The following is a 26,656-nucleotide window of genomic DNA, read 5'->3' as shown; positions in this document are numbered from 1 at the left end:
TCATTTGGAGTGAGCGCCCAATCAGAGGCCGTTCACTCTGAACTGGTTACTGGGAGTACTCGTCAGCAACCGAAGTTTTTTCGTCAGCCCTCTTCAGACTTTTTTGTGTGTGTTTCGTCTTCCTATGTCACGTATGTTTTTGCACTTAGCTCTTCGTTTTCTGTATATACGTATTTGCCCCGAAGGCGAACTGAAAGAAACAGATACGTGCTTCAGGGGTCACAGAGTTTAGAGCCTCGTCAGGGAACTGAATTGTACGCTTATCGTACCTGTTTGCTTACGCAAGTAGTGTTTGAGTTATTCACGACGTATTGGTAACGTGTCTGAAGCTGAATGGGAACAGGTGCAGGCACACAACAGAGGCATTCAAAGCGCGGCAATGAACTCTAGATTATATTTTATGTCGCGCAATTTATTCTGCATCTACTCAATTTTCTGTTTTTATCGCATCCTCTAGAGTTCATGGAAGCTCTCGCATTACTGGCGAAACTGCCAACTGTGAGGTGACGCAGCACAATCCTCTCGTTTTAGCTGTCGCGTAAAGTGGACTACATGGGCAGCACTAAATAAGAGTATTACTGCCAGCCCGTAGCATAAGCGTCAGAAGTTTCAAGAGACTGGAAACTTGGACGTTTGAAAGTTTTCAGTGCGGTGACGTCAGCAGTTATTTCCAAAAAGTCAATTTAATTGGCGCAGATCCCATTTTCAGTAAGTGGGTGACTCACGTGCAGATGATGCTTGCTTTGACTCAGCAGTGCGTGAGTAAGCTTCCGCTTGACCTTTCACTTCGTGAACGAGCGTCATGGGTACCGCGTTGAAGATTGGTGTCTTGCGTTAAATGAGATAGAATAAAGTGGGGCAAAGATTTGTAGACTGGACTCCTGCCAGCACTGTGCATCGTTCAAGAGAGTGATGCGGGCATAAAACTTCAAACAGGAAGAACGTCAGCGTGCACGTTGACTGGAGGAAATCAGGGTGAAAAGCACAAAAGAAATGAACGAATGTTAGAAAGCAGTTTTACCGTTTATACTAAACAAGTAGTAGATCAAAGTGCCCTAATTTTACAAATTGTGGCTAATGTCTGCGCTGAAAGGAAAGGTATTCAGAGTTATATGCGCAATGACGTGCATAAAGACAAGCTCTAATGTCAGGAGGCAACGCGGCGGAGAATCATTCCCGAATCTTGTCGCGATAAAATCGTAATTGATTATTCGCTTGCTTCTCCTAGCTTGGCGTCAGACATTTCTTATACATACGCCATGACGCGACATTAGTACAGATATCCTGACATCTTTAATCTCTACGACCGCAGTTCCATCGCATGCAATACGCGCATGATGCCTCAATTGCTCCGGATTGGACTTGGGAAGGAGTCTCTATTTTTTGCTTAAGTTTTCGTACATGGACTCTTAAGAAAACTCACAGGCACTCGCGCACCCTCAAATTTGTGTCTGGGCATGCGTGCATGTCTGAGTGACTGGGTGCAATGTGAAAAAAAGGAGTAGATTTAGCTGCACAAAAAAAAATGCGTGCCAAAAGATTTTTTCTCTCGTCCAAAAAAAACGACATGCTCCTGCCTAGGCTTGAGATATTGGTTTAGCACTAAACAATTCACGCACATACCTCTTACTGTTCCCACTACCAGCGTCTTCGTTCTATCCATCTAAAACGTACTACCCATTTGATTGATGTAGTTTCTGAATGCGCGGCAGCCGTTTCATTTCTTACTAAGTGCTGTCTTTCACAAGTGCTCCCTCTCAATAAACAACTCTATGCACTTGCACCAGGCCGCATATTTTGTGCAACATCTAAACAAGCACGATATAGTTTCTTTGGTGCTTTTTCACTCCCACACTGCCATCCTTTTCATAGCAGCTTCTAACGGGCATCACCCACCACCGGCGGTGCCCCATACTCCCCCTACTTCCTGGAAACTTGAACTCACGCCAGCTTTGCGATATCCACCAGCATCCGTCAGTTCGTCCTCCCGATCCTTCTTCATGGCGACATTCCGCGGGGGCGGGCGGTAAACAAAGCGAAATTGGGCGCGAAGAAAATCCAGGGGTCGAAAAGTGTTGTCACCAAGCCTGGAACGCGGAGAAGTTTGCGGAGGCCTCCTATATGGAGGGGCTAGACCCCCGGTATACCATCAGACCGAGCTGAAGAAAAAGAGTTCTAAAAATTGAAAACGCGAAGAAAGTCAAGACACGCCTGATCCGAAGTATTAAGGGAGCTCAAGAAGAGAGTCGCAGAAAAAGGAAGAAATGTTGGGATGGAAGTGCGGTTTCTCAGCAAGTCTTGAAAGAAAGAAAGAAAGAAAAGAAAGAGGTAGGTGGGGAAAAGGAAGAAAGATTGGTCTCTTGCAACCCTTTCATTTCACTTGGCACTCTGAGAGCTAAGAATGCAAAACAGCGAAGCGAAAGCTTGGAGCGGGCAACGACGCCGACTGGCGCCCGCCGCAACAGAAGTGCGCCACAGTCTCGTTTTGTGCCTCTTTCGCGGTGATGTGGGCGTTGAAATAGCGGCGCCGTCGTTTTGCCAGAGCGTCAGCCGTCGGATTAACAAAAGAGGCCGCGGCGCCGTTGGCGGCGGATGCGAATGGGATGCGTTAATGCACCCGGCCCTGTGTGTAACAACGGGGGCTGGTGGAAGAGGGCGGCAATGGAGCGAGGGTTTGCAGCCGCCGACACTCCCTCGGGCATTAGGCGGCACCCAGATACGGTCCAACTGCTAAGTCACTCTCTTCGACGCTTGTATTTTCGGGGCGTGTTCTTTTGTACTTTAAACCATTGGGGACGGAATGATGCCTGCTCTTCATTTTTCTTGCCATTAGTATTTTTTTGTCTTGCCTTTTTCTGTCACGTCTGAAGGTTTCGTGATTTATTAGATTGCAGACATCTCTAGCTCAGCCAGCTCATCGCACTTTCCGTACAGGTCAATGACTACAAAAAGTACCGACTGTGGTTTGCTGATGGATTGAACCTAGTTCAGAATTAACTCTTCTAGGAAGTTTAGGAAAAATTTAAAGAAGATTGTTCTTCATAAACTTCTTATTTTCAGCTCTTGCGCTTTGCTTCGTGGAAGATGTCAATGTGCCTTTGCCAAGAAACACTAAAAAAAATTTTTGCGAGATACGAGTACTCACCAAAATAGGCGCGTTAAGATTGGATCGATATTGAGGAGACATTAAAGCGCTAATACGTTCCCCGAACGCCTTGCCTTAATCAATCTTCCCGAAGGCGGCAAGAAAGTAGGAGCTGCTGTCAGTTCACGACCAACTTGTGTCGGGGTGACACTGACGGCCTCCCCGCCCATGACGAATGGCCGACTTCTATTTTTTACTCGCTGCCAAATGCGTTCCGTTAATTCCTTTCTACTGCATGGCGAGGCAATGAGACGCGAACTAAGTTCGCTGACGGAATCTGCGCTTATGTCGTTCGTTGCAAGGCGGCTTCTAAACACGGTGAAATTTGCTCCGAACTCTGTGCCGGCAAATAGGGGGAGGCGACTAGGCGCTAGAGGGGGTTGCGGTTCAAAGGAAATGAGTCCTGCTCTTCGTTATGCCTAATCAGTGTTTACTTTTTGTTGATTTTTTTTTACTTTTGGTTTCTAAGTGATGTTGCCCAACGGTAGCGTGTGCAGGAGATTGCAGCCTATACAAGGGTATACAACCGACGAAAGACTTGCGTAAAAAAAGCCTGATAGTGACAGCGGCTAGGGCGCAGAAATATTGCGCTTTTTTTTTCGCAGGGAAAATTTTAGGATGCGCAAGGAATCACCATGTCCTCTGTTACTGACACGAAGATAGAGGCCAGCGTTAAGTAGCGCGTGAGCTGGTTGCAGGCAGGGTGACGGTAGACAGTTCGGAGAATATTTCGGTCGAAATGCGACTGTTCTTCATGGAAGTATACACTTGTTTTGGCAGGTTGCCACGGACCAACATCGCTACAGTGATAGGCGTAACCAAGGGCGAGTGTAAATTGGGGTTGTGTGACATCATAGGCGTTGGGTGCAAAATTTGGTGGTAGCGACAAGTGACAACGGCTGCGATATTGTACGCTGTTCACTTGGTTTTTGCTTAAAATTCCATTATTTAGGATTTCAGGAGAGATGTGACATTACACACGCACTGGAAAAATGAAACCCGCCATTGAAAGCGCCTAGCATTGAGGTACTGGGTGACGAAGCTAATACAGAACTGTGTTTGACTGAAAATAGAGATGCATTGAAATCTTCACAGTTCCAATGCCTCCGAGGTAATTATTTCATCATCTTCATTTTGAAAGAAACTATTCAAAGCCCAGAAATTTGTTCAGACGTGTATAAAAGCTGGCGATTACCCGGGCCAAGAAAAAAAAATAAAGTATGGACTTTGTATTGTGTTCCCATACACAACAATTCTGGACAGAAGCATTTTTGAACGAAAAATTTTTATGAACGCAATTTTTTCATATACTGCGAGATTTCAATAAAATAATCAATATATCTGCATGTCTGGCGCCCGCATATTTGCATTTTTTTTTTGCTCTTACCGTTCTTATTTTCAAAATCTTTCCCGATTGGTTCTCTATGGCAGTCCTAAATGCTCTATGCGAGCAGTGAAACAAATTGAAAGAAAGAGCTTCCTACACAACGAAAGAATGTGCCATTACCTTTCATATTTCCACAACATTACCTTGCAAGTTTCAAATGCTCAAACAGGTTGTTGTTCAAACAGGTTTGACGTGCTTCTCTTTGTTGTAATAAAGATAAGCATATAATACGACACAGAAAGAAGTCGTCAGTTGAAATACAACCACCCCTGTTGCGCACCAGATGGAAGAAACTGTTATTACACACAGAGAGGCCGGTAGACAGTTAGATGGAGCCAAAAGAGATAAGAATCCACCCGCACCACTGCTGTACCGCGAGTAGCGGTTATTACAAGCGTTCTAATCTCATGCGTTCCTTCCTCCCACCTACGCTGACGCTGAGTGCGCGGGCAAACTGCGCAGGAATGGAAAGCGGACAAGAGAGTTTATCGCTGGCAATTACATAAGGCACCGGGAGTAGGTTAGCGTCCACAATCTGCCGGGTCCATTCTAGAAACAACAAATAATTACGAGGACCGATGTGTTTGCGCTGCAAAACTTATAGCCGTTTGCATGCCGCGGCACTAGCGGCCCACTTATGCAAACGCCATTCTGTATTGCAGTTCTGCAGGAGTAGCAGCAGCAACAGATGCAACGTGGTCGGTATGCATGCTGCATCTTCGTAGTTCCGAGTAAATACGGCGACGACAGATTTATGGTGGCTTTTGCATACGGTTGAAGCAAGAAATTGCGCTCGATTTACGTCGACGGAACAGCGAGGCGCAGTTTTCGCAATTCGTAGGCGCGACATTGGCCCCGTCTCCGCTATTGTGGGGAACAGGAAAGGAGAAAATTAAAAATAAAACCAAAACGGAATAAGGGCCCGGGAAAAAGCTCGAAATATACGACTCTTTTTTCAGAGAACAGCATGCAGCTGATGTTTATGGCATTGGCTTCGAAGAGAGATATAGAGAAGAAATAGCAATGTAAAAAAACAAAAATAAAGGATCAGTATTCATTCCCTCTCGAGTTTATGCGGGTGCCTCCGTGGCAGTGCTCTGTTACTAGCGTAGATGGGACGCGAAACGCTTTTCAGAGCACGGATAGATGAACGGGGGCGCTCTTACGAAGTGTAAAGCGTTGGAAGGGTGTTGAAACAGCGTCGATAATTTGGAGCTCTCGCAGCGACGTCCACTCCACTACGGACGAAATGACAAAAAAAAAAACGAAGATGGATTTTGTTGTTGTGCCTGGTCCTCCCAAAACGGTACGGCTAAGTTGAGAAAAAGGGCGCGAAAAAGAACGAAGAATTGATCGCGAAGAAACCTTCCACGAGTGGCTGCCAGGGGACTGGCGTAAGACGGATGGCAGCCGGGATAAGAAGGAACTGATGCCTGAAAGGAATGAGTTTGCGTTACTGGGACCTTTATTTGTCGTCCTTTTTTTTTCTCGCTCAGGAATTTAAGTTGGGGCTAGTAAACAATACGGCAATTCGTTGAAAACAGTGACCTCAGTAGCCCGGGTCGACTGACGAGCTGTCCAATTTTTCAGCGAGTGAAGTATTGAGTTCTGTAAACGATGCGTAACTTTCCTAACTTTTCGCCTTAACTTCTCTGCGCGTTACATCAAGTATATTGGAAGTAGTGTCTTCGTAGTGCGCTGCCCTTCATGTTTCCCACTGCGTGTGCATTCCAATAATTGCCGTGTCTCTTCGGGTCATTGCTTTTTTGGATGAGATACACTAAACACTGCACTTTTTTATGCTACAGTAATATCAGTAATTTGCTCTACTACCTCACGTTTTCTTTCTCTTAGTAAGTTATAACAGAGAGAACATTCAGTTTGCTTATTTTGTAGGGTGTTTGTCGAAGGCTTGCTATTGGGACGACGGGCCCCATGTATCTTTTTTTGGTATTTTTCATGGCTGCGCGTAGCGTGAGTAATATAAAAAAGGATGTTTAACTAAACTGAACTTCTAGCAATTAAGTTGAGTCTTACTTTGCTCTTCAGAAAAATAACCGTACGCTAACCATTCCACAAAACAGAGATAGTCGAAGATACACACGCCAGCGCTAATGCCGTAACGTTCTCTTATGTTTAATTTTATCTTCGATGTAGTTTTGAGTCGATGTTTTAAATCAAATTTCTTAAAGTACTATGCACCTCTGCGGAACGCACGCTTGCTGCGATAAATGTTTCGCGCAACCTTACTGGTGTAATGTACCCAAATCGTAAGAAGTACTTGTCAGAAAATAGTTAGCAGCGCCTTTCCGCCCTACCCCAGCCTTCTGTTTAAAAAAAACGCTCGCCAAATGCCAATTTAAGCGCAAACCGCTTGGATGGTGCAAAAGCGCGGCAGCTGCTAGAATGAAACCTTTTTTTTTTTTTTTTGGACAATCTAATTATCCTCCTGAAAGCCGCATTTCTATAGTGTTCGCAGAGGCATGGCGGCATGTGTTTGAACAAACATCGCGACTGAGCTGCGCGCATAGGCGCATAATTGCGTTTAGTAAACATTTTCATATCCCCCGAATTATAAAAAAAAAAAAACATTTTTGCCTGAAGAAGGTCGGCGTCCACCTTATAATGTGCGATTATCTGATTCCTTACTTTTTAATAATTTATTAAGCCCAATGCGGTTGCAGCTCGTGCGTCTAACGATAACAGTTAACCTTGTTTTAGTCTTTCAAGACCTAAATGCATTCGTACGGCTCGCGGTACGCAGTGCTCAGCCAAGCACCGTTAGTACGATGGCAGTCTTGGTTAGGTTTGCGGACTTAACTTCGCTGAGCGCCACGCAGCCTACGAAGGACGCTATAGTGGAGGGTTCCTAATTAATCTTGAACACATGTTTTTTTTTATAATGTTAAATTATAATGCACAGCGTACGGCTATATTTGCGTATTGTCTCCATAGAAATGCAAGCGTTTCGAACCTGTAAAAAAGCTATTCGCAAAAAAATATATTGAATGTGAGACAGTAATTATAACTGCTGCGCTGGAGCCTTCATGAACGGTTATATAAACCCGCTTGAAACTAAACGCTTCTTCAAGAAGTGCCGTAGCTTTAAAGAGTGAACTAAAGACCCGGTGTTTTTTAGCTCTCATGAACTAGAGTGGCAGAGAGGCATTTTGTAAAGTATAAAATCTCGTCAGCAAGTTCAAAAGCGTCGGCAAGCTACTTCCTTCATGAAGCGCAGGGGATTCAGGAAAGGAAAGTCTGAATCAGTGTTAGAACAGGGTAAAATGAAATAAAGAATTAATGCCGTCTAACTTAGTATTGTTCAAGTATTTTCAAGGCAGGAATCTGTATGATGACGAAGAGAATATTATTCCGTAGTCTTCAAACGAGGCTAATGCTATGCAGCAAAGCAAACAAACTTGTAGTAAACAGGTCGACAGAAAAGAGCCAGTGTAGGAGCCTAATGCACTACATTCCTTCGCCAGTGTGGGCACCGCGCAAGATCTCGGGAAACAACGTGCTCCTCCTAACTAAAGGCCAAATCTTGACCGTAACAACCTCCAAGAGCAGCAAGAATGCACCTAATATGCATTCCATAGCAAGTGGAATTTTTCCCGACCCCCGTGGACTATCTGAAACTAAGTCCGCGCTGTCAGAAACAGTTTACATGTAGTAATGACTAAGTCAATTATCTAGTAGCTGCAAAGAGTGGAGATAATTAGCCTTCCACCATAACAACGAGCGCCGCAAGCCTGTTTCTTAATTTCTTCACGCTGAAATATCAGTTATTCTGCGAGCGCTTGTAGGGTTACAGCATGAAATAATTCTACGTCTTGGACATCGCACAACACCTCACGACCTCCTCCTGCTGCTGTTTCAGCTGAGCTGAATGAACCACGCATGCGTGGACCACCATCAAGGTCTAATCCATTATCCTAGTAACTACTGGAATTCTCATGATTTCTTCATTGCGAAAGCAGGCCACTGCACTTGGCACAGTGTAGTCTGGAAATTAGAGAAAAACAGACTGCCCTGAAAGTTAAACCTTTTTTCTTTGAAACTATTACGAAGCTACGTTGGCTTTTTTAACACAAATTGAGCTCCACTTCCAAGCCATCCGAAAGAAACGAAAAAGATTAAATAACAAAAAAGACGCACTTCACTTTAAAAGTATTACCACATCTGTACAAAAACTCACTAGTTAAATACACCTAGAGGCTGTATTTTTAGGCTCGGAGAACGCTAACGAGCGACCTTAAAAGCTCTGCTAATCAGCACTCATAATTACCTTCCGTTCTTCAACTCTGCAGCCCGCTTCAACGGATTTCCCACTTCACGACGAATATTTATGTAACTACAGCACAACCACTCACTGATGAGCAGGGCTACAATTACGTAAGGTTGCGTTTGCATAGAAGCCGAAATGCGAATGACGGCAGTGAAGAAATCACGCTGGTAGCGGCTCTAATGGTTGGCGTTCATGCAACTGGCTGCTTTTTTATGTGTGGCGATGCAGCAAGCGCAAGCCGTAACTGATCAGTAAGCTAAGAAAGGTAACGAATAGTCGATGGAATAAAATCAAGCTTTTCGAGGAACTTCAGAACACCGCCGGTACCCTTAAGTGCGACGACCTAGTGAAAAGGTAACCCTAGGAAATCTCGAGGCAAGAAAATTACGCCCATTTAGGGGAGCTTTATTGCCTCCTTCTTTCCTACTGATTGTGTCGTTTCTTTCTTGCCGTCAGAGATGAAGTTTTCCGCAACACTATACGCGAGCGCTAAAAAGTCGTTTATGACGGTGTAGAGCCCAAAAATCACCTCAACCGCAAATTAGGGTGCTCTATCGAGTTGCACCGGCGCTCGTAAGTGTGCAAGAAAGGGGCGAAGCAAGTAAGTTTATACTGTCTCGCTCTCCTTGAGTTTCCGAAATGAGCCGTCATTCTTGCGTCACTGCCCGAATGTGTGGAAGGTAAACTTCCTCTACAATTAGCTACGCAGTCTCTTCGGGTCTTTAGCTGCGCTTTCTGTATTCCAGCCTGGGAAGCAAGTCGTGCCGTTTCTGTGATTGCCGCTAATTCCAGGTGTTACGTCACTGGAACGACCTCACATGCGCTGTGGATCCCTTGTGTTCTCAGTGTACCCCGTCTTGTAAAACAGGCTCGGTCGTGTCGGAGAACTTGCCTGCCCCCGGGACTCACGGAAAGCCTAAGATTTCGACCTACTGGGTAGCGAAAAGAAGGCTCAGTGTCGAGGAAGGGAGACGGCTGGTGACAGGGAAGAGATGGAAAGCCTAGGCTGTAATGACGTTGACGCACCCGTCATAGCGAGCCATTTCCCAAGACTGACGCATAGCGGAACAGCGTTGGCACCGGATGTGTTTGCACTGTACGCGTAGCCTCATTGCACAGTCGACCACGACGGCAACGCTGCTCCTCACTACGTCTACTTGTCGCCGTCGGCGGATCCGGAAGGGCGATAAAGCACAGGACGACGCATAGCCGCGCCTAATATCGACCAGACGTGCAACTCTTCCGCCCTCTTTCCCGGCGGCTTACGCTTATCTAGATCGCTTGCTCATTCATCTTTTTCTTTCAGTTCACGTTGTTCTACTCTCCGATTGCTAGTCGATGCGTCTGGCGAGGTGGCGGTGGGTTGCGCCGACAAGTACGACAAATAGCGGCGGGACCAGAGAGATCCTTGAGCGGGAGGCGAAGCCAGTAAATAGTTCCGAGGTTAGTCGTTCGGCCATATATATGCAAATGGCTGCGCGACCGTAGGCACTCCATTGTCGTCGGATGTTTCGTCGCAACCCTGAGGGAAGCCGCGTGAGAGTGTGGACTTTGGAAACCGCAACAGGTGAGCGACAGAAGCTTATAGGAGAAACGGAGAAACGCGGTCAAGAAATGAAAAGCTCGAGTTTGGACGGCAAACTCTTGGAACGGGGAGGTTAGAATGCTTTCGACCCACACGCTGTGTCGTTCCTTGTTTGAGCGTTTTTATTTTTGCTTACTATATTTTGTGTCCTTGTACTCTTGTCCCATCGAAGTAGGTACCACTGCTTCAAGTATGCTCGAGAATTCTGTTCAATGCAACAGCCGTATATTTTGTTCGAGTATTCCAGAACAGCACGCTTTTCGCTTCACGGAACGGATCAACATCTTTTGCTGGGCGAGACATTTGTCAGTGGCGCTACACAGAAAAATTTATGCGCAGTTCTTGTGTTTTCCTTCACGCTGATTCATGAATACCAAACACGTATAAATGGGCAAGAGTGTGTTGGAAGCCACGGAGCAGTTTCTGTCTTTTGTACTGTTTTCGTTTTTTCCACCTTTATAATCCTGTAACTGTCTCAAAAAGTACCAGAAATGCATTTCAATATGCAGGCACCTTCGCGAAAGTCTGCGCAACGATGTTGAACCAATTGCTAGGATTGAAAGGTTGAAATTCATTCTTAATCTTTTTATCCGTTGCTTCAGACTTGCTGTCAAGCTTTGTCAAGTTTGTGCAGCTTCAAGTCGCTGCACAAACTCTAATCGCTTTCCTGAACTGTGTGCATTACGTATCCAAGAAACCTCACCCGGAAGAGTCAGGTTACGATAACAACGAAACCTCATGCTTTCTTAATCGCCAGGCAGGCGCAACAAATGCAGCAAGACGAGCCTAACCACTAATTCGCAGAATCCGATGAAGGAACCCGAGCAGGAACAGAAAGCAGAGAATTAAGAGAGCCGAAGGAAGGTACAGCGCCAGTTCGAGGCAATTACTGCCGAGCAAAGACATTAATCCGAGTCGTTACTGCCCGCAATTAGGGCGTGGGGTGTGACTCTTCTTTTAACCGCCGACGCCGATGGCGCCGCTGCGGTCTTCGGCGCCGAGGCTCGACGCGATAGAGAAATGTTTAATGATGCAAAACCGCTGAGGTTAGCGCGATAGAGAGTCCAAGCTAGAGCGATTACTGCCTTGCCCTCAGCGGGCCGCTCGTGGCGCTCGTTCTTTCCTGTGGGCGACAAATTCACTGCCACAGGTTTCCCTATGCTTCATGGCGTAAGCATCGGACGCGGGAAAGCGGGGAGAATATTGTTGAGCGCGTCGCGCGAAGTCCGAGCTTAGAAGTTCCTTTTCCCACAATTAACGCGGAGTTGGTCCGGGCAGCACAGCCAAACACTTGAGGCCAGCATTCGCAAATGTCGACGCTTTCATAAACTGTCACGCCTTAAGTACGTGTGTTTTAGCCCATCGGTGACGTATTAGCGTAGACGTTTACCGGATTGCCTAATTCACGCTGTGCACGCGGAGTGGCCGCTGGGTGGACACCTGAAAGAGCGCATGCGCAGGGGCGTCAGGGCTACGCCCGCGCTTATATTCACCGATATGCTAAAACTCACTCGCATCCGTGTGCAGTATCTCCTGCCTCTGATAGAACGTCATTTCGAACCTAAAAGGGCACCATCACCGCGTGAGTGAGCTTTGAATCGAACTTTCGCTGTCATTTTCGCCAGGAATCAGCTTGTACTCGCTTAATGTCCAGACTGGGAAGAATACAAAATATCATGAATGACTGAACGAACCAGAAATCGATGTTTCTGTATTTTAATCCCGAAATGGTCTATATAAATCCGTAGGAGATTAGATTTCTGCAGCAGATCAACGGTGATGTGTATCGATCAATAACAAAGACGCCAGTCTTTGTGGTAAAGACGGTGGTAGTGGATGCGAAGCCGCAACTCATGACAGGAGCATTACTGTTCTCACGTTTCCGCCTGCTTCAAGATCAGTTGTACTCAATATGAGACAGGACCTAGCAGCTTTTTCTTTGTATTCTAATCATTACTCTCATAAAGGCGACAACGCACAAGCGAAACTTACCAAGGCATGCGTAGTTACCTAATGTGGTTTTCGCCAACAATAACACCGTCTTCGGTCTTTCACAAATCGTATACACGACCAGTGTATTCATATGAACACGTGTAAGGCTTCCAGGGCCCCTCTCTCAGTTCTGTGCCTAGTGGCGCTGTAGTCCACAGTTATACTTTCGGAGCAATTCGTTCCGACTCCAACACAGCCCTCTCCTACTGCCTAAGCCCAATGACAGCAGCTCCCGACAAGTCAATTACGCAGGGAAAGTCATTAGGAAACGGCCGGTTAATTATCAACTCTCCCCAATACTCCCCTCGCTGGCGTCCTTCCTTTCAACGAGCGTAGATGGATACCAACCGACCGATACACGCTCACGGCCAATTCGTCACTAATCATACGCGATTAGCAAGCGGTGGTCAGGGAGTGTCGGCTCAGTGGGACCAGTCCTAGTCCCATAGTAATCAGCGGCGTTGTGTAACTAATATGGTGAACGTCGGGCATGGTGCTATGCACGCCGACCTTGATCACTCCAGACTACGCCTTCATCAAATGACTGTAGTCGCACTGTCGTATAACTAACAGGCACGTCCCCAGTTGTGTCCACTGAATTCCGGTTGCCCCGTAATGGTATTATGAAGTAGCGGTTTGTCTGTTATTATCACATCGACTGAAGATAAGTACGAGTATGTCTAACCAAACTTCAGTTTCCAAAATCTCTTTCATCTTAAGATTGATGACAGCAATAAAATCTACCCGTGATGTTCATTAGCAAGGGGTGCCTATTTTCCATGAACTACCATCGGGCTCGTTTTCCCGACGCGAAGTGCGCTTAAAATTCCTGTACGTGACAATCCGCAGCGTTTTTTTTTCTCGTTTACAGAAAGTACGTCATCAGCTCCTGCGAGTGGTTTTAATAACTCAGTCATCTTTAGTTACAAATGAAAATAGTCGGCCAACTTTAACTTGCCTGCATGCCTTTCCTTGGAGCTTCTTGTACCTGCTTCTTGGGAAGCTTTTACTAAACGCGAGTTTAAGCTTGTGGGGTAAGCTTGTGCCAGGCAGAAAGTTCCTTGTGCTTTGTGGTGGCTCGAAAATAATTCGATAATTTTATTTTGCGACGATGTGGTTTTTTTTCTCTCTTTTTCACTTACGAACGATTTAGCTTCCCACGCGAACCTCTGCCATAAACTTCCGTTTTTTTGGGGTTATTGCCGTAAGCCAAGCAATAATGAGAGCACACCAATTAGCTGCCTCCATTTTCGGGGTAGCAAGATCCTCGTTCCAGAGTATTGTTCTAAGACGGGTGTTTCCGCGAAGATAAGCGGTTCCATCAGACTCCTTTTTAACCAATGTTAAGCCACATTGCTCCAGCCATCTTGCCACTTTTTCCCCGATTAGCTTTAGACGCTCTTAGTAGGCCAAGATACCTACGCCCTTAAGTTGGCAGAAAACCGTCACCGCACCCTCTTCACAAGCCAGCCCGTCCCTCCTAAGGGCCAGGTGAAGTTGAGCCCTCCAGAAGGCTTCGACTATACCCCGCCCACCCTGATTCCCCACTTTTTGTAGCGAAGGGCTTAGGCCGATCCACGTCTACTCTTTATTTTTGACTTCCTGCTACACTGGGGCTCCTTTTCTACATGAAAAGCGGGCGCCGCTCCTGCGAGGCTGCGATAAGCAATGCCTACATAAACTTGCATCGGCAAGTAAACCCGCGGAACGCAACTAGGTGAGGAGAGGACGTGTAAGCAGCTTGCGCGCCACCTATTATCTGGCGGGGAATGTCGGGCGTAGACGTACGGTGTAAACGACCTTCGGCTAGCTTACAAAACACTGTGGCTGAGAGGATAAAAAGCTCGATGGCGGCGACAGGCCGCCGCGTTCTCTTCTCACTTCTTCCGCGGAGGCGACCGAGAAATTTGAACCCGGTAGCTACACAGGTATTCTTGGATGTAGACAGGGTTATCGGCGCTAGAGGGTTGGCATCAACCAATTAGGGACTCAATCGCAAGATATGCAAAGTTTAGTTCACAGTGTTCAAGAGCGTGGAAGATAGCTACCTTGTCTTTCTGGCTGTTATCACTGGTTACTCAGTCTGATCGTTTGTTTCATGTTTCGGTTTTGCCATCTAGATAGGTGGCCAGCTTTAACGGGGCAGATTACATAGCGCACATATGCTTCGTAGGTTGGCTCAAGTTTTAGGGTTCCTTCAACGTAGAATAACACCTAAAATATATTTCGAAGATATGGGACCAGTCCTGCTGTTATGAGGAGCCCTCCCAAGCGGATGTTGACAGTCCTGACTCAAAGATTCAACATTCGGTCGAGTAACATTCACGTGTCACTGCGTGAACAGCGTTGCCTGTGGGGTCAGTGCCAGGCCCGTTGCTTTCTTAGTGGACGCCCGAGCTGCCACTTAGACGGCAGGTCTTCTACATTATACTGTAGGTCTTAAGCATTAGCAGAATGAAGCCAGCAGCACGGCTACAGCTTTCCATGGGTATTTGCTGCGTAGCGGGATGTAGCCCGCTAGCGGGATGTATCCGGTTACGCAGCTGCGGGATGTATCCGGCTACCCAGTTTCATCGGGTGAAGCGCGCAGCGTGTGAATGCTATTTCAAAGGATTTCCCGCATGCGATATATACTCGCCGAGCTTCTCGGTGGGGATGCACACTGAGCTCTAGAGATATCAGCTAAATTTGCACACGGTGATGCCGCAAGACGCGGCTATTACAATAGAGACAAAGCTGTATGCCGCGCTGCCGCACAATTTTGTCCGAGATAAGCGCAATTAATCGGGCTGTCTCCACGCCTCCGCAGCGAGAAATGATTTTAGGAACCCGGGTGGGCGTGTTCAAGGGCGGTAGAGCATCCTTACGTTAAACCCATGCGTAAACATTGTACAGAGGGTGCAGAAGCATGCCGGGAAGATTACTTTCAGCTCTTCACCTCCATGGCTTTAGCAGTAAAAAGACCAGCAACAAGCAGTTTTTTGGCTGGAAGCGTTGTGTTCCTCGCTGCCACGAATTAACAACTATACCGGTGAGCAAAGTGCGATAGCGATTTTATCTGATGCTATATTTATTTTTAGAGGTGGCATCCTGTATACGGTTGTCATCAGCGTCAAATTATGATCCACGCTAGGCACTTCGGGCTGTAGGTTCTAGATCATGAGCGTAGAATATCCGCCTCTGATTACATGGCCTATCTACTAATAGCTGCTGCCATTGTTTTTTTATTTTGTAAGGATTGCTAGCCCAATAACAACCTTGTCAATTGCATCAGATGTCAAAAGCCTAACTTAACACTCGGAAACAACAATTGTGCTAAAGCGGTTTTGGGAAATATATTGCCGCGCTGGCTTTTGGTCCTAGTTGGTCTGTTAAACCGCTGTTTTTGGTTTCTAATGGGAAATTTTGGCCGTGACGGAGCCATCTGCAGGGAAATGTCACTGCACAAAGAAGACAAGAACAGTGTGCGAGCATACATGCGGTTCGTATTCGAAATGACCACAGCATGTGCGCAAAAGGCTAGACAGTGTGGTATTAACCTGGAACAGCCTCTGAAAATTAGGGCTCACAGACTAGGAAGGTGCCGACTGAGTCTATGCTTAGACACTCAATCATGACTGTAAATATGAGTCTTACAAAGTGCGCTGATTCGCCGAATAACCCGCATTATTGTCGCCCCTCCAAGAGGTGACAGCAGTGAGCCCATGACTCTGCTTACGTCTGTTGTACAAGCGAAGTTGCAGCAGTTCCGTTTTTTAACGTAAATATTTGCAGAATGTAAACACACTACACTCTACATGCTACGCCATAAGAAACTGCATAAAGGCAACAATAAAGAAAGGAAAACAGTTTCAGGAAGGAATGACGGCGAAACTTGCACAAGCACTGACGTCACGGGTGACGCCTTCAGAAGGTGCGCAATTTAAGCAGTGTTTAGTTTCCACGCTCACCAAAATTCTGGCGAAATCTAAGCGCTCGTATCAAGAATGGAACGCCTTCGCGTTCCCGGTAAACGAGATGAGTGAGCAGGCTTCCCTTAAATTCAGGTGGCGAGGAAGCGCCAGAAAAAAAAAGAACAGATGAAGACAACAAGGCAGAATTTCGCGAGGGGCCAAAAACCAGGCTTCCGAGTTTAAACAGCACGTTACGCTATGAGGACGGCTCTTCTCGCTATGTGCTTTTGCAACAAGCAAACGTATTACCGTTTAGGAAAACACATCTCTGGGTGGCAGAGTCATTCGTAAACATTTCACCGAAGCGCCGACAAAGGGTTTAGGAAGGCGCTCTCTGCTGACGTCTTCTTCGGTCTCTCTAGCCTCAAATGGAGTGAGTACGATTTATTGAGCGGAATACTTTGCATAGCAGGAACGTAGTGACTTTCTCCTTTTTCTTTCTTCTTACCCACACATATACTGAAGGAAGGGCATAACCATGCACCAGCTATAACTGGCGGGCGCCTTTCGCAGTTGGTGAATGTGCCTTTTCCACAGGCACTGAGAGCAGTGCGCATCAATGCCAACGACATTCGCCGCCGGCAAGCGCTTCAAAGGCGTTCTATTTTCTGGAACGTATTCCTATCTAGGAAGCCCGTACAGCGTATGGGGAATGAAAGCGCGCTTTGCGTTCGCGAAGCCACACAAGCGCGGTGTGCCTGTAAGATGGAAGTGGAGATGGGGGCGGAATGTTGGCATGGGGAATGCTTTCCAAGTCGGCTTTCTACTTGGAAGTCGGACCGTCACTTTCGTAGCTCGCGAAGCAATGCTGTATCAAAGAGAAAGTGTAGCCATATTTTTTTCGGCACCAGAGGAATATCAGAAAAGCGGCAGCGGTAACCGCGAAGGGTGGCGGCGGTCTGCGTTTGAACTGAGACGGCTTTTCAGAAAGGGTGCATAAGAGTTGGCTGGGACAGAATCGTAAATGTGTACAGAGCACACAATCCGACACAGTCAAGATCGTAACTATGAGAAATGGTAAATATAAAAGAAACATTTTAAAGTAGCTTAACAAAAATTGGATTATGAAATGCGCCAGCTCAAATAAAGGCGCCACATACAAAAGCAATACTGGTGAAATGTTTAGATCATAACATTCCACAACACTGTTCCCACTTCGAGTTATTGATCAATTCGCTCTCGCCCTACCATAAGCTTGCCGTCCCGGTTAGCTCAATTGGTAGAGCGACTGCTCCGGTGAAGCGGTGGTCCCGGGTTCGAACTCCGGACCAGGACGAATTTTTCTTTAACTATGAAGTTTCTGAGAAAGCTGTATAGCTTTCCTTTGTAGCCGTAAGGCTGCGCTCGGGTGGACGTCAATGAGTAATTACTCCCTTACTACAAAAGCAATACACACTGTGTGCGAGAGACGATAAACTATATTGAGCGGGCGAAGTGTTTATTGGCGTCCATGATTTATAAGGGGCCGCCTTCTCCAGATTTCAAGGTTTTGTCTCTGTCGTCTATATTTAGGGCTTCCACGTTTCGCAGCATTTCAAAGCGGTCTTCATCTGAAAATTTCAACCGGCAGCAGCTTTGCACGAAACAGCCTGTACGCAATGTGTAGTAACGACACAAAACGGTGATTTCTAAGCTAATATGTGGAAACTGCTGGAATAACACAGTTTATACAAAAAATTTCTTCTTTAGTTTTGTGGGCGCTTTTCAACTAGCCCTTCTGGTTGCACAAGACGCAAGCAAGCGCTGGTGCATCCAAAAAGGATTGCGTAATAATTCACATAGTGTACACCGCATTCAAGTCACTAATGCCTAGTTAGTAGCCGCAAGCAAATGGGAGAGGTCTTACGGATAAAAAAGCGGGAAGTCTAGAGCTGGAAGCCTGAAGCGAGAAGAGACAAAAGCAATGCTGGATTTTTGTTGCTTGGTGTATGCGTTCTGGATGTGTGGGCATAAAAGGTGAGCTTCGGTCATAGCAAACACCCAGTGGCGAGGGCAAAAGAAGGGGAGTTTTTAAGCCAGTTGACAAAAGTCGATCGGATATGAATTAACTCATACAGATGTCGGAGCAAGGCTTAGTACTCCTGAACTATTACGCAGAGAATGGGCGCAAGAAAAGAGACGGGGATCACAAGGTGCGAACAGCAGCGAAGTGAATTTCGTCCGGGTGTAACCGAAGGAACAGGTAAAATTTGATTAGATTAACGAGACATTAAAAGAGGTAAAACGAGGAGAAGATACGAGGAAACGCGTGGCTATATTACGTGCTTTTTCGTTTCTCTTTGAGTGCCACTGGGCGTTGGTTGGCTTGCTGAGAGGAACCTTCGAGAGTCTGTACAGGAACCACTTCGTCGTATTTTCGTTCTTAGAAAAAAGAAGACACGTATTCTGCAGCTTCTTCTTCTGGTTAGCTGATGATCAAGCGGCAGCAACAGACACTCATCTATATCCAAGAAAATTTAATTATCAAACGACACTTTTATTTCCACCCCGCCAGGAAATTGAAGCTCGTGATCTCAAGGCTAAAAAAGAATGTGATCACCGTGTAGGGTGGTAATTACATGTAGCCAAGCCTCGGAGACCGACGCAAAATAAACTGCCTAGACATTAGCGTGGTTTGCTTGCGACGTCGGCCGCTTGAAGTGGTACCTCCGTTTTATTTTTGGACCTCTTGTAGCGTGTAAAAGTTCTGTTTTCAGTAAAAGCACCCTCCTTTTCATTAATCTATCGATGCAATCTAGTTTCAATTTTCGCTGAACATCCATTTAAGAAAACACTGCGCAAATAAAACATTTCAATAGATGTTCCTTCCACACACCGCTGTTCGGAATTCCTTCCCAGCGAGATACGTACTGTTCATAACATATGCGGGAATGAACTCTTCGTCCGCACAGTTTGCCACGAAAGATGCTTCGCACGCTCGATGAGGTAATTCGTGTCTCGAATATTCATCACGTCACCGTAAGACCCGTTCCCCGCCTCCTTCAAGAATATTCAATTACTGGACGCGTCTTCCCTCCGCCTCGTGGTCCGGTCGGGCTGGAAACGCACGTGAATTGGCGGCGTTTATGCGACGCCCTAATTGACATTTCGGGCCTGCGCTAATTCTCGCGGAGTCGTTGGCAAACAGGAGACTGCTGCTTTTCGCGCTCTCTGCTGCACGTGCCTGTTCCGTCCGTTATTGGTCCTGTTGGATGCGGCATATTGAATTGGGGGCATTGAAAAGAGCCTAGCGTGCAGCTGGGGCCCTTTCCCTTACTTCGTCTGGCGATTATTGTAACTTTAGGCTCTATCAGAGCTGTCTTGTTTGTAGCTTTCGATTTTGCATTACCTTTTTGAGAGCGTTCCTTTTTTTTCCGCGGACACTGTCAGCTTAGAAACGACAGGAATAAACTGCTTCGAGAACAGCAAGAATACTGGCTATTCAATGCAATAATATTGTGATGAGCTCAGCCGGTCGTGGGGAAAGACTGCTCCAGCGCAAGAACTGCCGTATACAGCACTCGCGTGGGGCAAGGTTATGGAGATTACTGGAACATTACATGCCAAATGAGACGATATGATTAGTCGTGTGTACGGACGCATTTTTTTTGGTCTGGCTCTCGCAAAAAAAAAACAAACAGACGAATCGGAATGGCTTAGAGGTTCTGCACAAAATTTTTTCGGTTTCCACGGGAGAAGGGAAAAGCTTAGAAAAGGTACTGCAAGCTTAGAAAGTTTACATGAGCCTAGAATGAGAAGGAAAATAAGGGTGTAATGTGAAACGAGGAATGAAATGAGCATCAAGGATGAAGATTTTCCTGAAGCACTGCGTTACACTTCCCAGGAGGTGGTGTATTTTTCAAAACTGCTTGTGAGTTCCCAGTAATCACCTTAAGTGCTTCCAAATATTTATGCAAGCAATTTGTCTCTTTTTGGTTTGCCTAAGATATGCGGCAGTGATGGCTTAGTGTTAAACTAACAGCCCTGGGCTTCTACGAAACCACTTACGCTCTGAACATCAGAACGGAACGTCCCTGAATTATTCTTGACACATCATTTGACGAAGATTGAACAGCACACTTTTTTGCGACAGGGATGGCAAAAACCTGCATTAACTTTAGTGTCCCCGGTACTTGCCACTTATCCTCGTTCATTAGCTTAATTATTCGGTCCTTTCCTGTAAATCTATCAAACCTGCTGCCGTCTCATGTGATCTGAATTTGCCGTGTCGAGTTGACGCCTTCATCATGTCTCTATCCCTGCACGCCATCTGCGCACCTTGTTGCATTTCAGTATAAGCAATGTGCGCTGTCTAAAGAGTTTCTTGCGTGTTCCTTCAGAACGATTTGTCCTCGGCAGGACTGTCAACTGCTTTTTGTTGCTACGCCCGTAAGAACTATCAGCAACCTTCGTTAGGCTTTGTTTTCCTCCTCGAAAAGAGACTAGAGAATTTGATCAAAGTCGCATGCGGCTGCAAGCTTGAGCACTAGCGTGATTTGCTGCACGTTAACTCTGAGAGCGGTAATTTACTCTTTTTTTTTCGGCAGATAGCGAAACGAAATGTCATCAGTGCCCACATCTAAAAAAAAAAAGGAAGAAAACTGGAACACGACTGAGAAAGCTGAGCTAACGAGATCCTAAGAAGGCGCGCGCGTCAGGAGTTCGTTGTAATTCCAGTCACGCAGAAACCTACTTTAAAGCTTGCACCTCAACGGATATGTACCCTGACACAGAGAAAGCCGACGGCTGCTGTGTGTGCTTTCGAACTCCTAGGTTCCGACGAAAGTAAAGTACCGCCCCAAGCAAGACCGAAACCTAGTGGGACGCGTTTTGTTCTACTTACTCACAAGGATTAAAGCGCAAAAAGACGGCACAAAGTAGTAGAAAAAACGACCGGATAGCAGGAGCCGTTTTACTTTTTACATCACCACCCGCAGTCTTTCATTGCGCTTTAAGACCCCCTTTTAGTTTACCGCGAGTCCTAAATAAAGGGGCGCTCAACGACCAACCGCTGAGTGAAAAAAAGGAAGTCAAAAACGGAATCAAATAAACAACCAAAAGAACGAGAAGCGAGGATGTGTCGTGGGAAACGAACAGTAGCGTAACTCGGAGAACAAATGTGTCTCCCCGGGCAGGTTTATTGCGCTGTGGCGGTCGTAAAAAAAAGCCGAGCTCTTTGTCTCGGTTAAGGTTTCCTTCGTGTTCCCTGCTCCTGCTGACGTTTGAAAGAAAGACACGCTGCGAGGCGAGCGGAAAGGGAAGAGTTGACTCGAATTGAAAACGCAGTCCCACGTGCCAAGACGACGACACCTCCGCGTAACGTTTATCCTGCACTTCATCCCCCTGTAAAATAGCCTACCTACCCAATGTCAAGGTTAAGCTTTTATTTTTGCGTCGTGCATTGGGCCTACTGCGGAGACGCGGCATTGCACTCACGCACTTACTGCGCCAAGTGAAGGATGCCTCAGTGATGACAAAACTTGTACTAAGGGAAGGGATTCGATACAGAGTCGTAAACAGGGCGTCTGAATATTTGGCACTGTTTATAACCATTACAAAAAAATTGCTTAGGCAGTACAGTCCGCACACTTCTGTCAATAAAATAGGCAACTCTTATAAGCGTGGGTACCCACATCACAAATGCTATAGACTGTATATAGGCAATCCATAGATTTCTGGCCAAACACTTTTAGCGCACTTTTCTGTAGACAGTCTGTGCACTTTGAGTAGACAAAGATAAATATCTATAGAAAGGCAATAGATTCTATCAGAAGGTTGCAGAAGGTGTGAAGACCATATTGTAAAGAAATACAGTGCATATCTCGGCCATCCAATCTCAGTATCGCCCCTTTCTCCTAAGGGCTACAGGACATGGCCGTCTGGCAATGCTTACTCTAGCAACAGAAAAAAAAAAGGGGGGACATGGGCAAGGTTTGTGATTAAAAGTAAGCGGACGAAAGAAACACAACAGGTAGGAAAATAAAAGCCAAACGCCACGGGAGGGCTTCTCTGCTAAGCCTCCGCTGGGGGAGTCGAAACCGTTTTTAATAGGACGTGGCTGCGCAAGAGCAGAAGCAGGGTAAGAAAGCCGTCATCTTGTTGCACCGCTGTAACTGCGCATATAGTCGCTTAAGCCGACGTCGGGTGTCCTAAACCACCCGAGATTAAAAACAGACACGAAAATGTCGTCATTTTCGTGGCGCGGACACGCTTTCTGTTTTTATTGCTAGCATCCCCGCACCCGCCCTACACACGCGCTATATCTGCGCAGACGTATGCAGCAAGAAAGATGGAGACGCGAGCACCCGGCCCCGGCTCTCAACGGGGTCGGTGCACGGCGCTTCGGTGTCACACTCGTTGCGTACTTGCCAGGCCAGCCACGCTTTTTTTTTCTTGCGCCTCTGATGGGGTCGTAAAGAAGCGGCTTGTCAGCGATTCGGTGACTTTATTTGTCTTTCTCGTCTTGTCTCCGTCGCGTTGCTGTCCCTAATTCTATTCCGGCCCTAACGATCAACCAGAGCAGAGGTAGCAGCGCATCTGCTGTACCTTCTTCCTCTCACTCCCCCCCCCCCCCCCCCCCCCCCCCCCCCAACTTCTTCCACCTCAGCTCCGACTCCCCGGTCTCCTGTAAGAGGCTCCTAAACGGGCAGCTTTCACGAACGTTCGCGAGTATTGCCCCGGTTTTCCGTCGAAGGTGCGTGTGTGTGTGTGTTCCTGGCTGTGCGTTTGTGGTCACGTCCGCTTACTTTGTGCTGTTGGTACAGCGTCGTAAATCCTTCCGTCGCAACGAGTTTCCGCAACCGACAGCGCGTGAATAATCGGCGTCTCCGATTACTGCCGTTAGCGGTGCACTGTGGCCTCCACCGCAGAGTGTCAGCGAATAGTTAAGGTCACGGGACGGAAGCATAACGCGCTGTTATTGCTCTCCGTTCCGGCCGTGTTAAATGGAAGTTTAATGGACGTGCATAAAGTTTCCGCCCCAATAACGACTTCAGTTCGGGAACATGTGTTATCTATCTCTTCCTCTCTCTACCTTCAACCTGCGCCGCTTATATGGTCTAAATGTAGGCGCCACGGGTTAAAACTCGTTTCAACTTTATTACACCCGAAACCTGATTGTTATCAAAGGAGAATTTTATTGTTAGCGATAAAATTTGCTAGCCGGACCATCGAAGCTTGACGTATAAAAGTGCCATTTGCCAAGCGCTCCCCGAAATATTTTTATTCGTTTATGTACTTTCATCAGTGGCGCGCAAGAAGGAAAATTGCTGCCATGTGTGCCGCCGACGAAACTAATAAGTTTCTTACAATGCAAGTCATATTTTTTTCATATTTATTCATCAATCACGCATACCGGCGAAGGCCGAACTCCGCTGGAAAAGGATACAAATTTGATCGAGACAATAAAACACGCTGTAACGGCACGTAATGACATGCAAAGATGTAATGATGGACACCTGTCGTTGTAAAAGACCTATGCGTCCATGATGTGTGCGGGCAGGTTGTTCGTTGGCGCCATTTTCGGCCGTGCCTCGTCGTTTACTCTGGCGCGTGCTGTAGGAAGCCGGATGAAATGAGTGAATTCCGGTTGAAAGATGTTCATTCGTATCTGTAAAATTGGCTTCGCGAATTACATCAGCCGCATTCGGCAGGCTCAGAGAGTCGCGTAAGCCTTCAAAAAGCTGGTACAGAGGTTCAAGCAATAATAAATGCTTTTATCAATAGCGGTATCTACGTCTGGAACCGCCGCAATGAAACGTGGAGAGTTCCATAAGAAACCGTCAATTCACGCCTCCCGGGCTGCCGAACAGTGTGACAGAAATTGTGAAGCTGTGTGAGGCAGGAGGTTGTTCTTGGCCCTCTTAGCACGACGAGTTCTACCCGTCGCTTTAGGTACTTTACGGACACAGCAGGAAACTTACGAGCGTTGTTTTGCCGTTTTTTGTCCAGACACGATCCGTGCCAAGATTCAAGATATACTCTAGAAATTGTAAGAGCGAATGTAAACATGTTTGTTCCTACAAAGATATGCAGTTACTGAGGTGGCCAGCTAAGCTGCTACAAGCTCAATACCTAAAGTTTTTTGTGGCATTAATTTACATAGGCAAGAGCTTAAGATGGTTGCTGGCTGGAGGCATCTTCAGTTATACGGCTGGCAGCCAACCTCTATTTTTGAGAGCTGTTTAATGAACTTTAAACAATAGCACCGTTTAGAATCTTACCAGCAATCGCGAGAATATTTGTCTTACCGCGTTTAAAAATGACTTCGTTGCGCAACTACAAAAACATGTACACTTTTGCCGGACAATATAAAATCTCTGATTATATGGGACCTTCAGTTTCCCTAATTTCGCGCCACAGTGAATATTCCTCTCTGGTCCGTGCACGAAAATACCTTCAGTTATTTCCTATAGTTTACAGCTAACCCGAATTACGCATTTATGTCAAGTCTGCGAAATAAAAAAGAAACAGTAGCATCACATCAAAGAAGATACTGGCTAAAAAGGTTTATGGAATGTCTAACAGTTTGATCTAATTCGAAAAAGCAGGCGTTGCGTTGATTTGTATTTTTGCTTGTGAACCGCCTCTTTGTCCCTATGGCATTAATTTGGCAGCTATATCCACTAGCCTAGATCAATACTTTAAGTAGAACGCGGTAAAGTACCACCGAATGGTCAACTTTCAGCCAGGAGCCGTTTCCATGCCACTGCCAGTGACATCATAGGCTACCGACATGCCTCTTATATGGCACATGTCGCCTTCTCAGCATTTCTTTCCCTCTTACACTTTCCCATAGGTCCTATGGAACGGAAATTCATTAATATTTGACGCCCTACCAGGCGCATTCTTAACTGACCGTGCACGTTGCCTGTCTATCGCAGTGTGGACGCCCGGAACTCTCAGCTCGCCAGCTACCCGACGGAAATGAAGCACATCATCTTCATCACAGCCTGCGTCCTCCTCTTCCTGGCCGCCACCGGCGCAGAGGTCAGTCCCTGCACATGCTTTTTCTGTGGTGCATTTCCCTCTTGCGTTTTGTTATGCTGCATTGGGCCTGCTCTGACGATTGCCGACCGCTTCTCAACGATTCGTATTGCAAAATAGTTGGTTGCACTACACGAGAAAAGAAGAAATGCGGGGTGCAGTGCCGGCTCTGCATTTCCAATCTCTGCCGATTATCGCCTGAGGTACGAGGGAATGAAAGTAGCAGAGTGGAGTCTCTCCTCGAAGAGGAACAGATTTTTCGAAGTATCCTTGTCTCTGCGGTGACGCTTACATACGATTATTATGATCTGTAAAACAGCAATTCATTACGACCGTGCTGAAAATCACAGTTTCGCATGCACCACTGTCCAATAATGTCGCTGTGCTCCGAGGAGGCAGTATGTAGATTTGAAAGTTAGAATTTACGCACCCGAGTGGCCTTTGGGTAGGTACTAGGGCAACAGGACGCAAATACCATCTAACGGTAAGCTGTAACGTAATGCCTTGCTATAGACAGATGGTACTCTCGAAGGTCATGGTGCTGCCACCGAAGCGTCCGATCGATATCACGTCACCGCGTGGTCTTGAGCAGAAGGCAAGCATTAGCTTGCCAGGCTGCCTAGCGCTTACCACACTGACGTTTAGCTCTCTGCGCTGTGAACTTATCACAAGTGGGAATTTTCTGCTCCTGTAATTACCAGTGGAAGGAATTTCAGTGTATTGCGTAACACCGGGAAGAGCGATAGGTGGCTGGGACGCCTATCTGCACGAATCTTATGCCTCATTTCGACGCACAAGCCGCACATGGTCTTGTCTTTGTCTCGCCAAAGCCCCCCGTCTTTCCATCTTGTCAGTAACCAAAGCAATGGCTTCAGCGCTGACAGATGTCTGCTGGAGACATCTGAGTGCTGAATGCATTGTCTCATATTTCTCAACGCTTTCGCTACACCGAGAGAAGCGGAATGGATGTTTCCGCATTTGAAACACATTGCAGCAATTAACAACACTAAGGATGGGATAATTTAATTTTCTGGAACAATTTAATTTGGTCTTTGTAAACGCAAAGCAAAAACACTTGATAGGAAAAAGAACTCATGGAGTATACTCGCTGGCTCATTTAGTTTACTGTGCGCTAAGCAACGTACAGAAAACACTTCGGAAGTGGCGAAATACGCTCTGGGCTCATCAAACAACGTGTCTTATCTTGACCGCACAGCGACCGCTACTGCGCGAGGGGAACTGCAAGCCAGGAATTACTGAAATCCTGGCGCAGAAGCGCAAGTACTGTGATGCGTGTTTAATATTCCCTCCGTTGTAGTTCTGCTAAGCACTCAGGAGCTTT

The 26,656-nt window shown here is 46.5% G+C and overlaps 1 protein-coding gene across 2 annotated transcripts in view; it reads left to right on the top strand.

Moving 5' to 3' along the window:
* The window catches only part of LOC149362791 (uncharacterized), a 131,347-nt gene that overhangs the window by 67,944 nt on the left and 36,747 nt on the right, over positions 1-26,656 (top strand). The window contains exons 1-2 of one of the 2 annotated variants that reach the window (XM_089573216.1): positions 10,167-10,387; positions 25,212-25,317. In XM_089573216.1, the coding sequence (XP_089429342.1) occupies positions 25,255-25,317 (63 nt within the window). In that variant the 5' untranslated portion in view covers positions 10,167-10,387; positions 25,212-25,254. Of the gene's footprint in view, positions 1-10,166; positions 10,388-25,211; positions 25,318-26,656 lie in introns of those variants that run through there. The other variant, XM_089573215.1, reaches the window with a different exon arrangement.

Source organism: Amblyomma mixtum, chromosome 2 (assembly GCF_055824585.1).
Source record: "Amblyomma mixtum isolate Tamu chromosome 2, ASM5582458v1, whole genome shotgun sequence".
In the NCBI taxonomy this organism is placed as follows: Eukaryota; Metazoa; Arthropoda; class Arachnida; order Ixodida; family Ixodidae; genus Amblyomma; species Amblyomma mixtum.
This window is presented reverse-complemented; position numbering and strand designations above follow the sequence as displayed.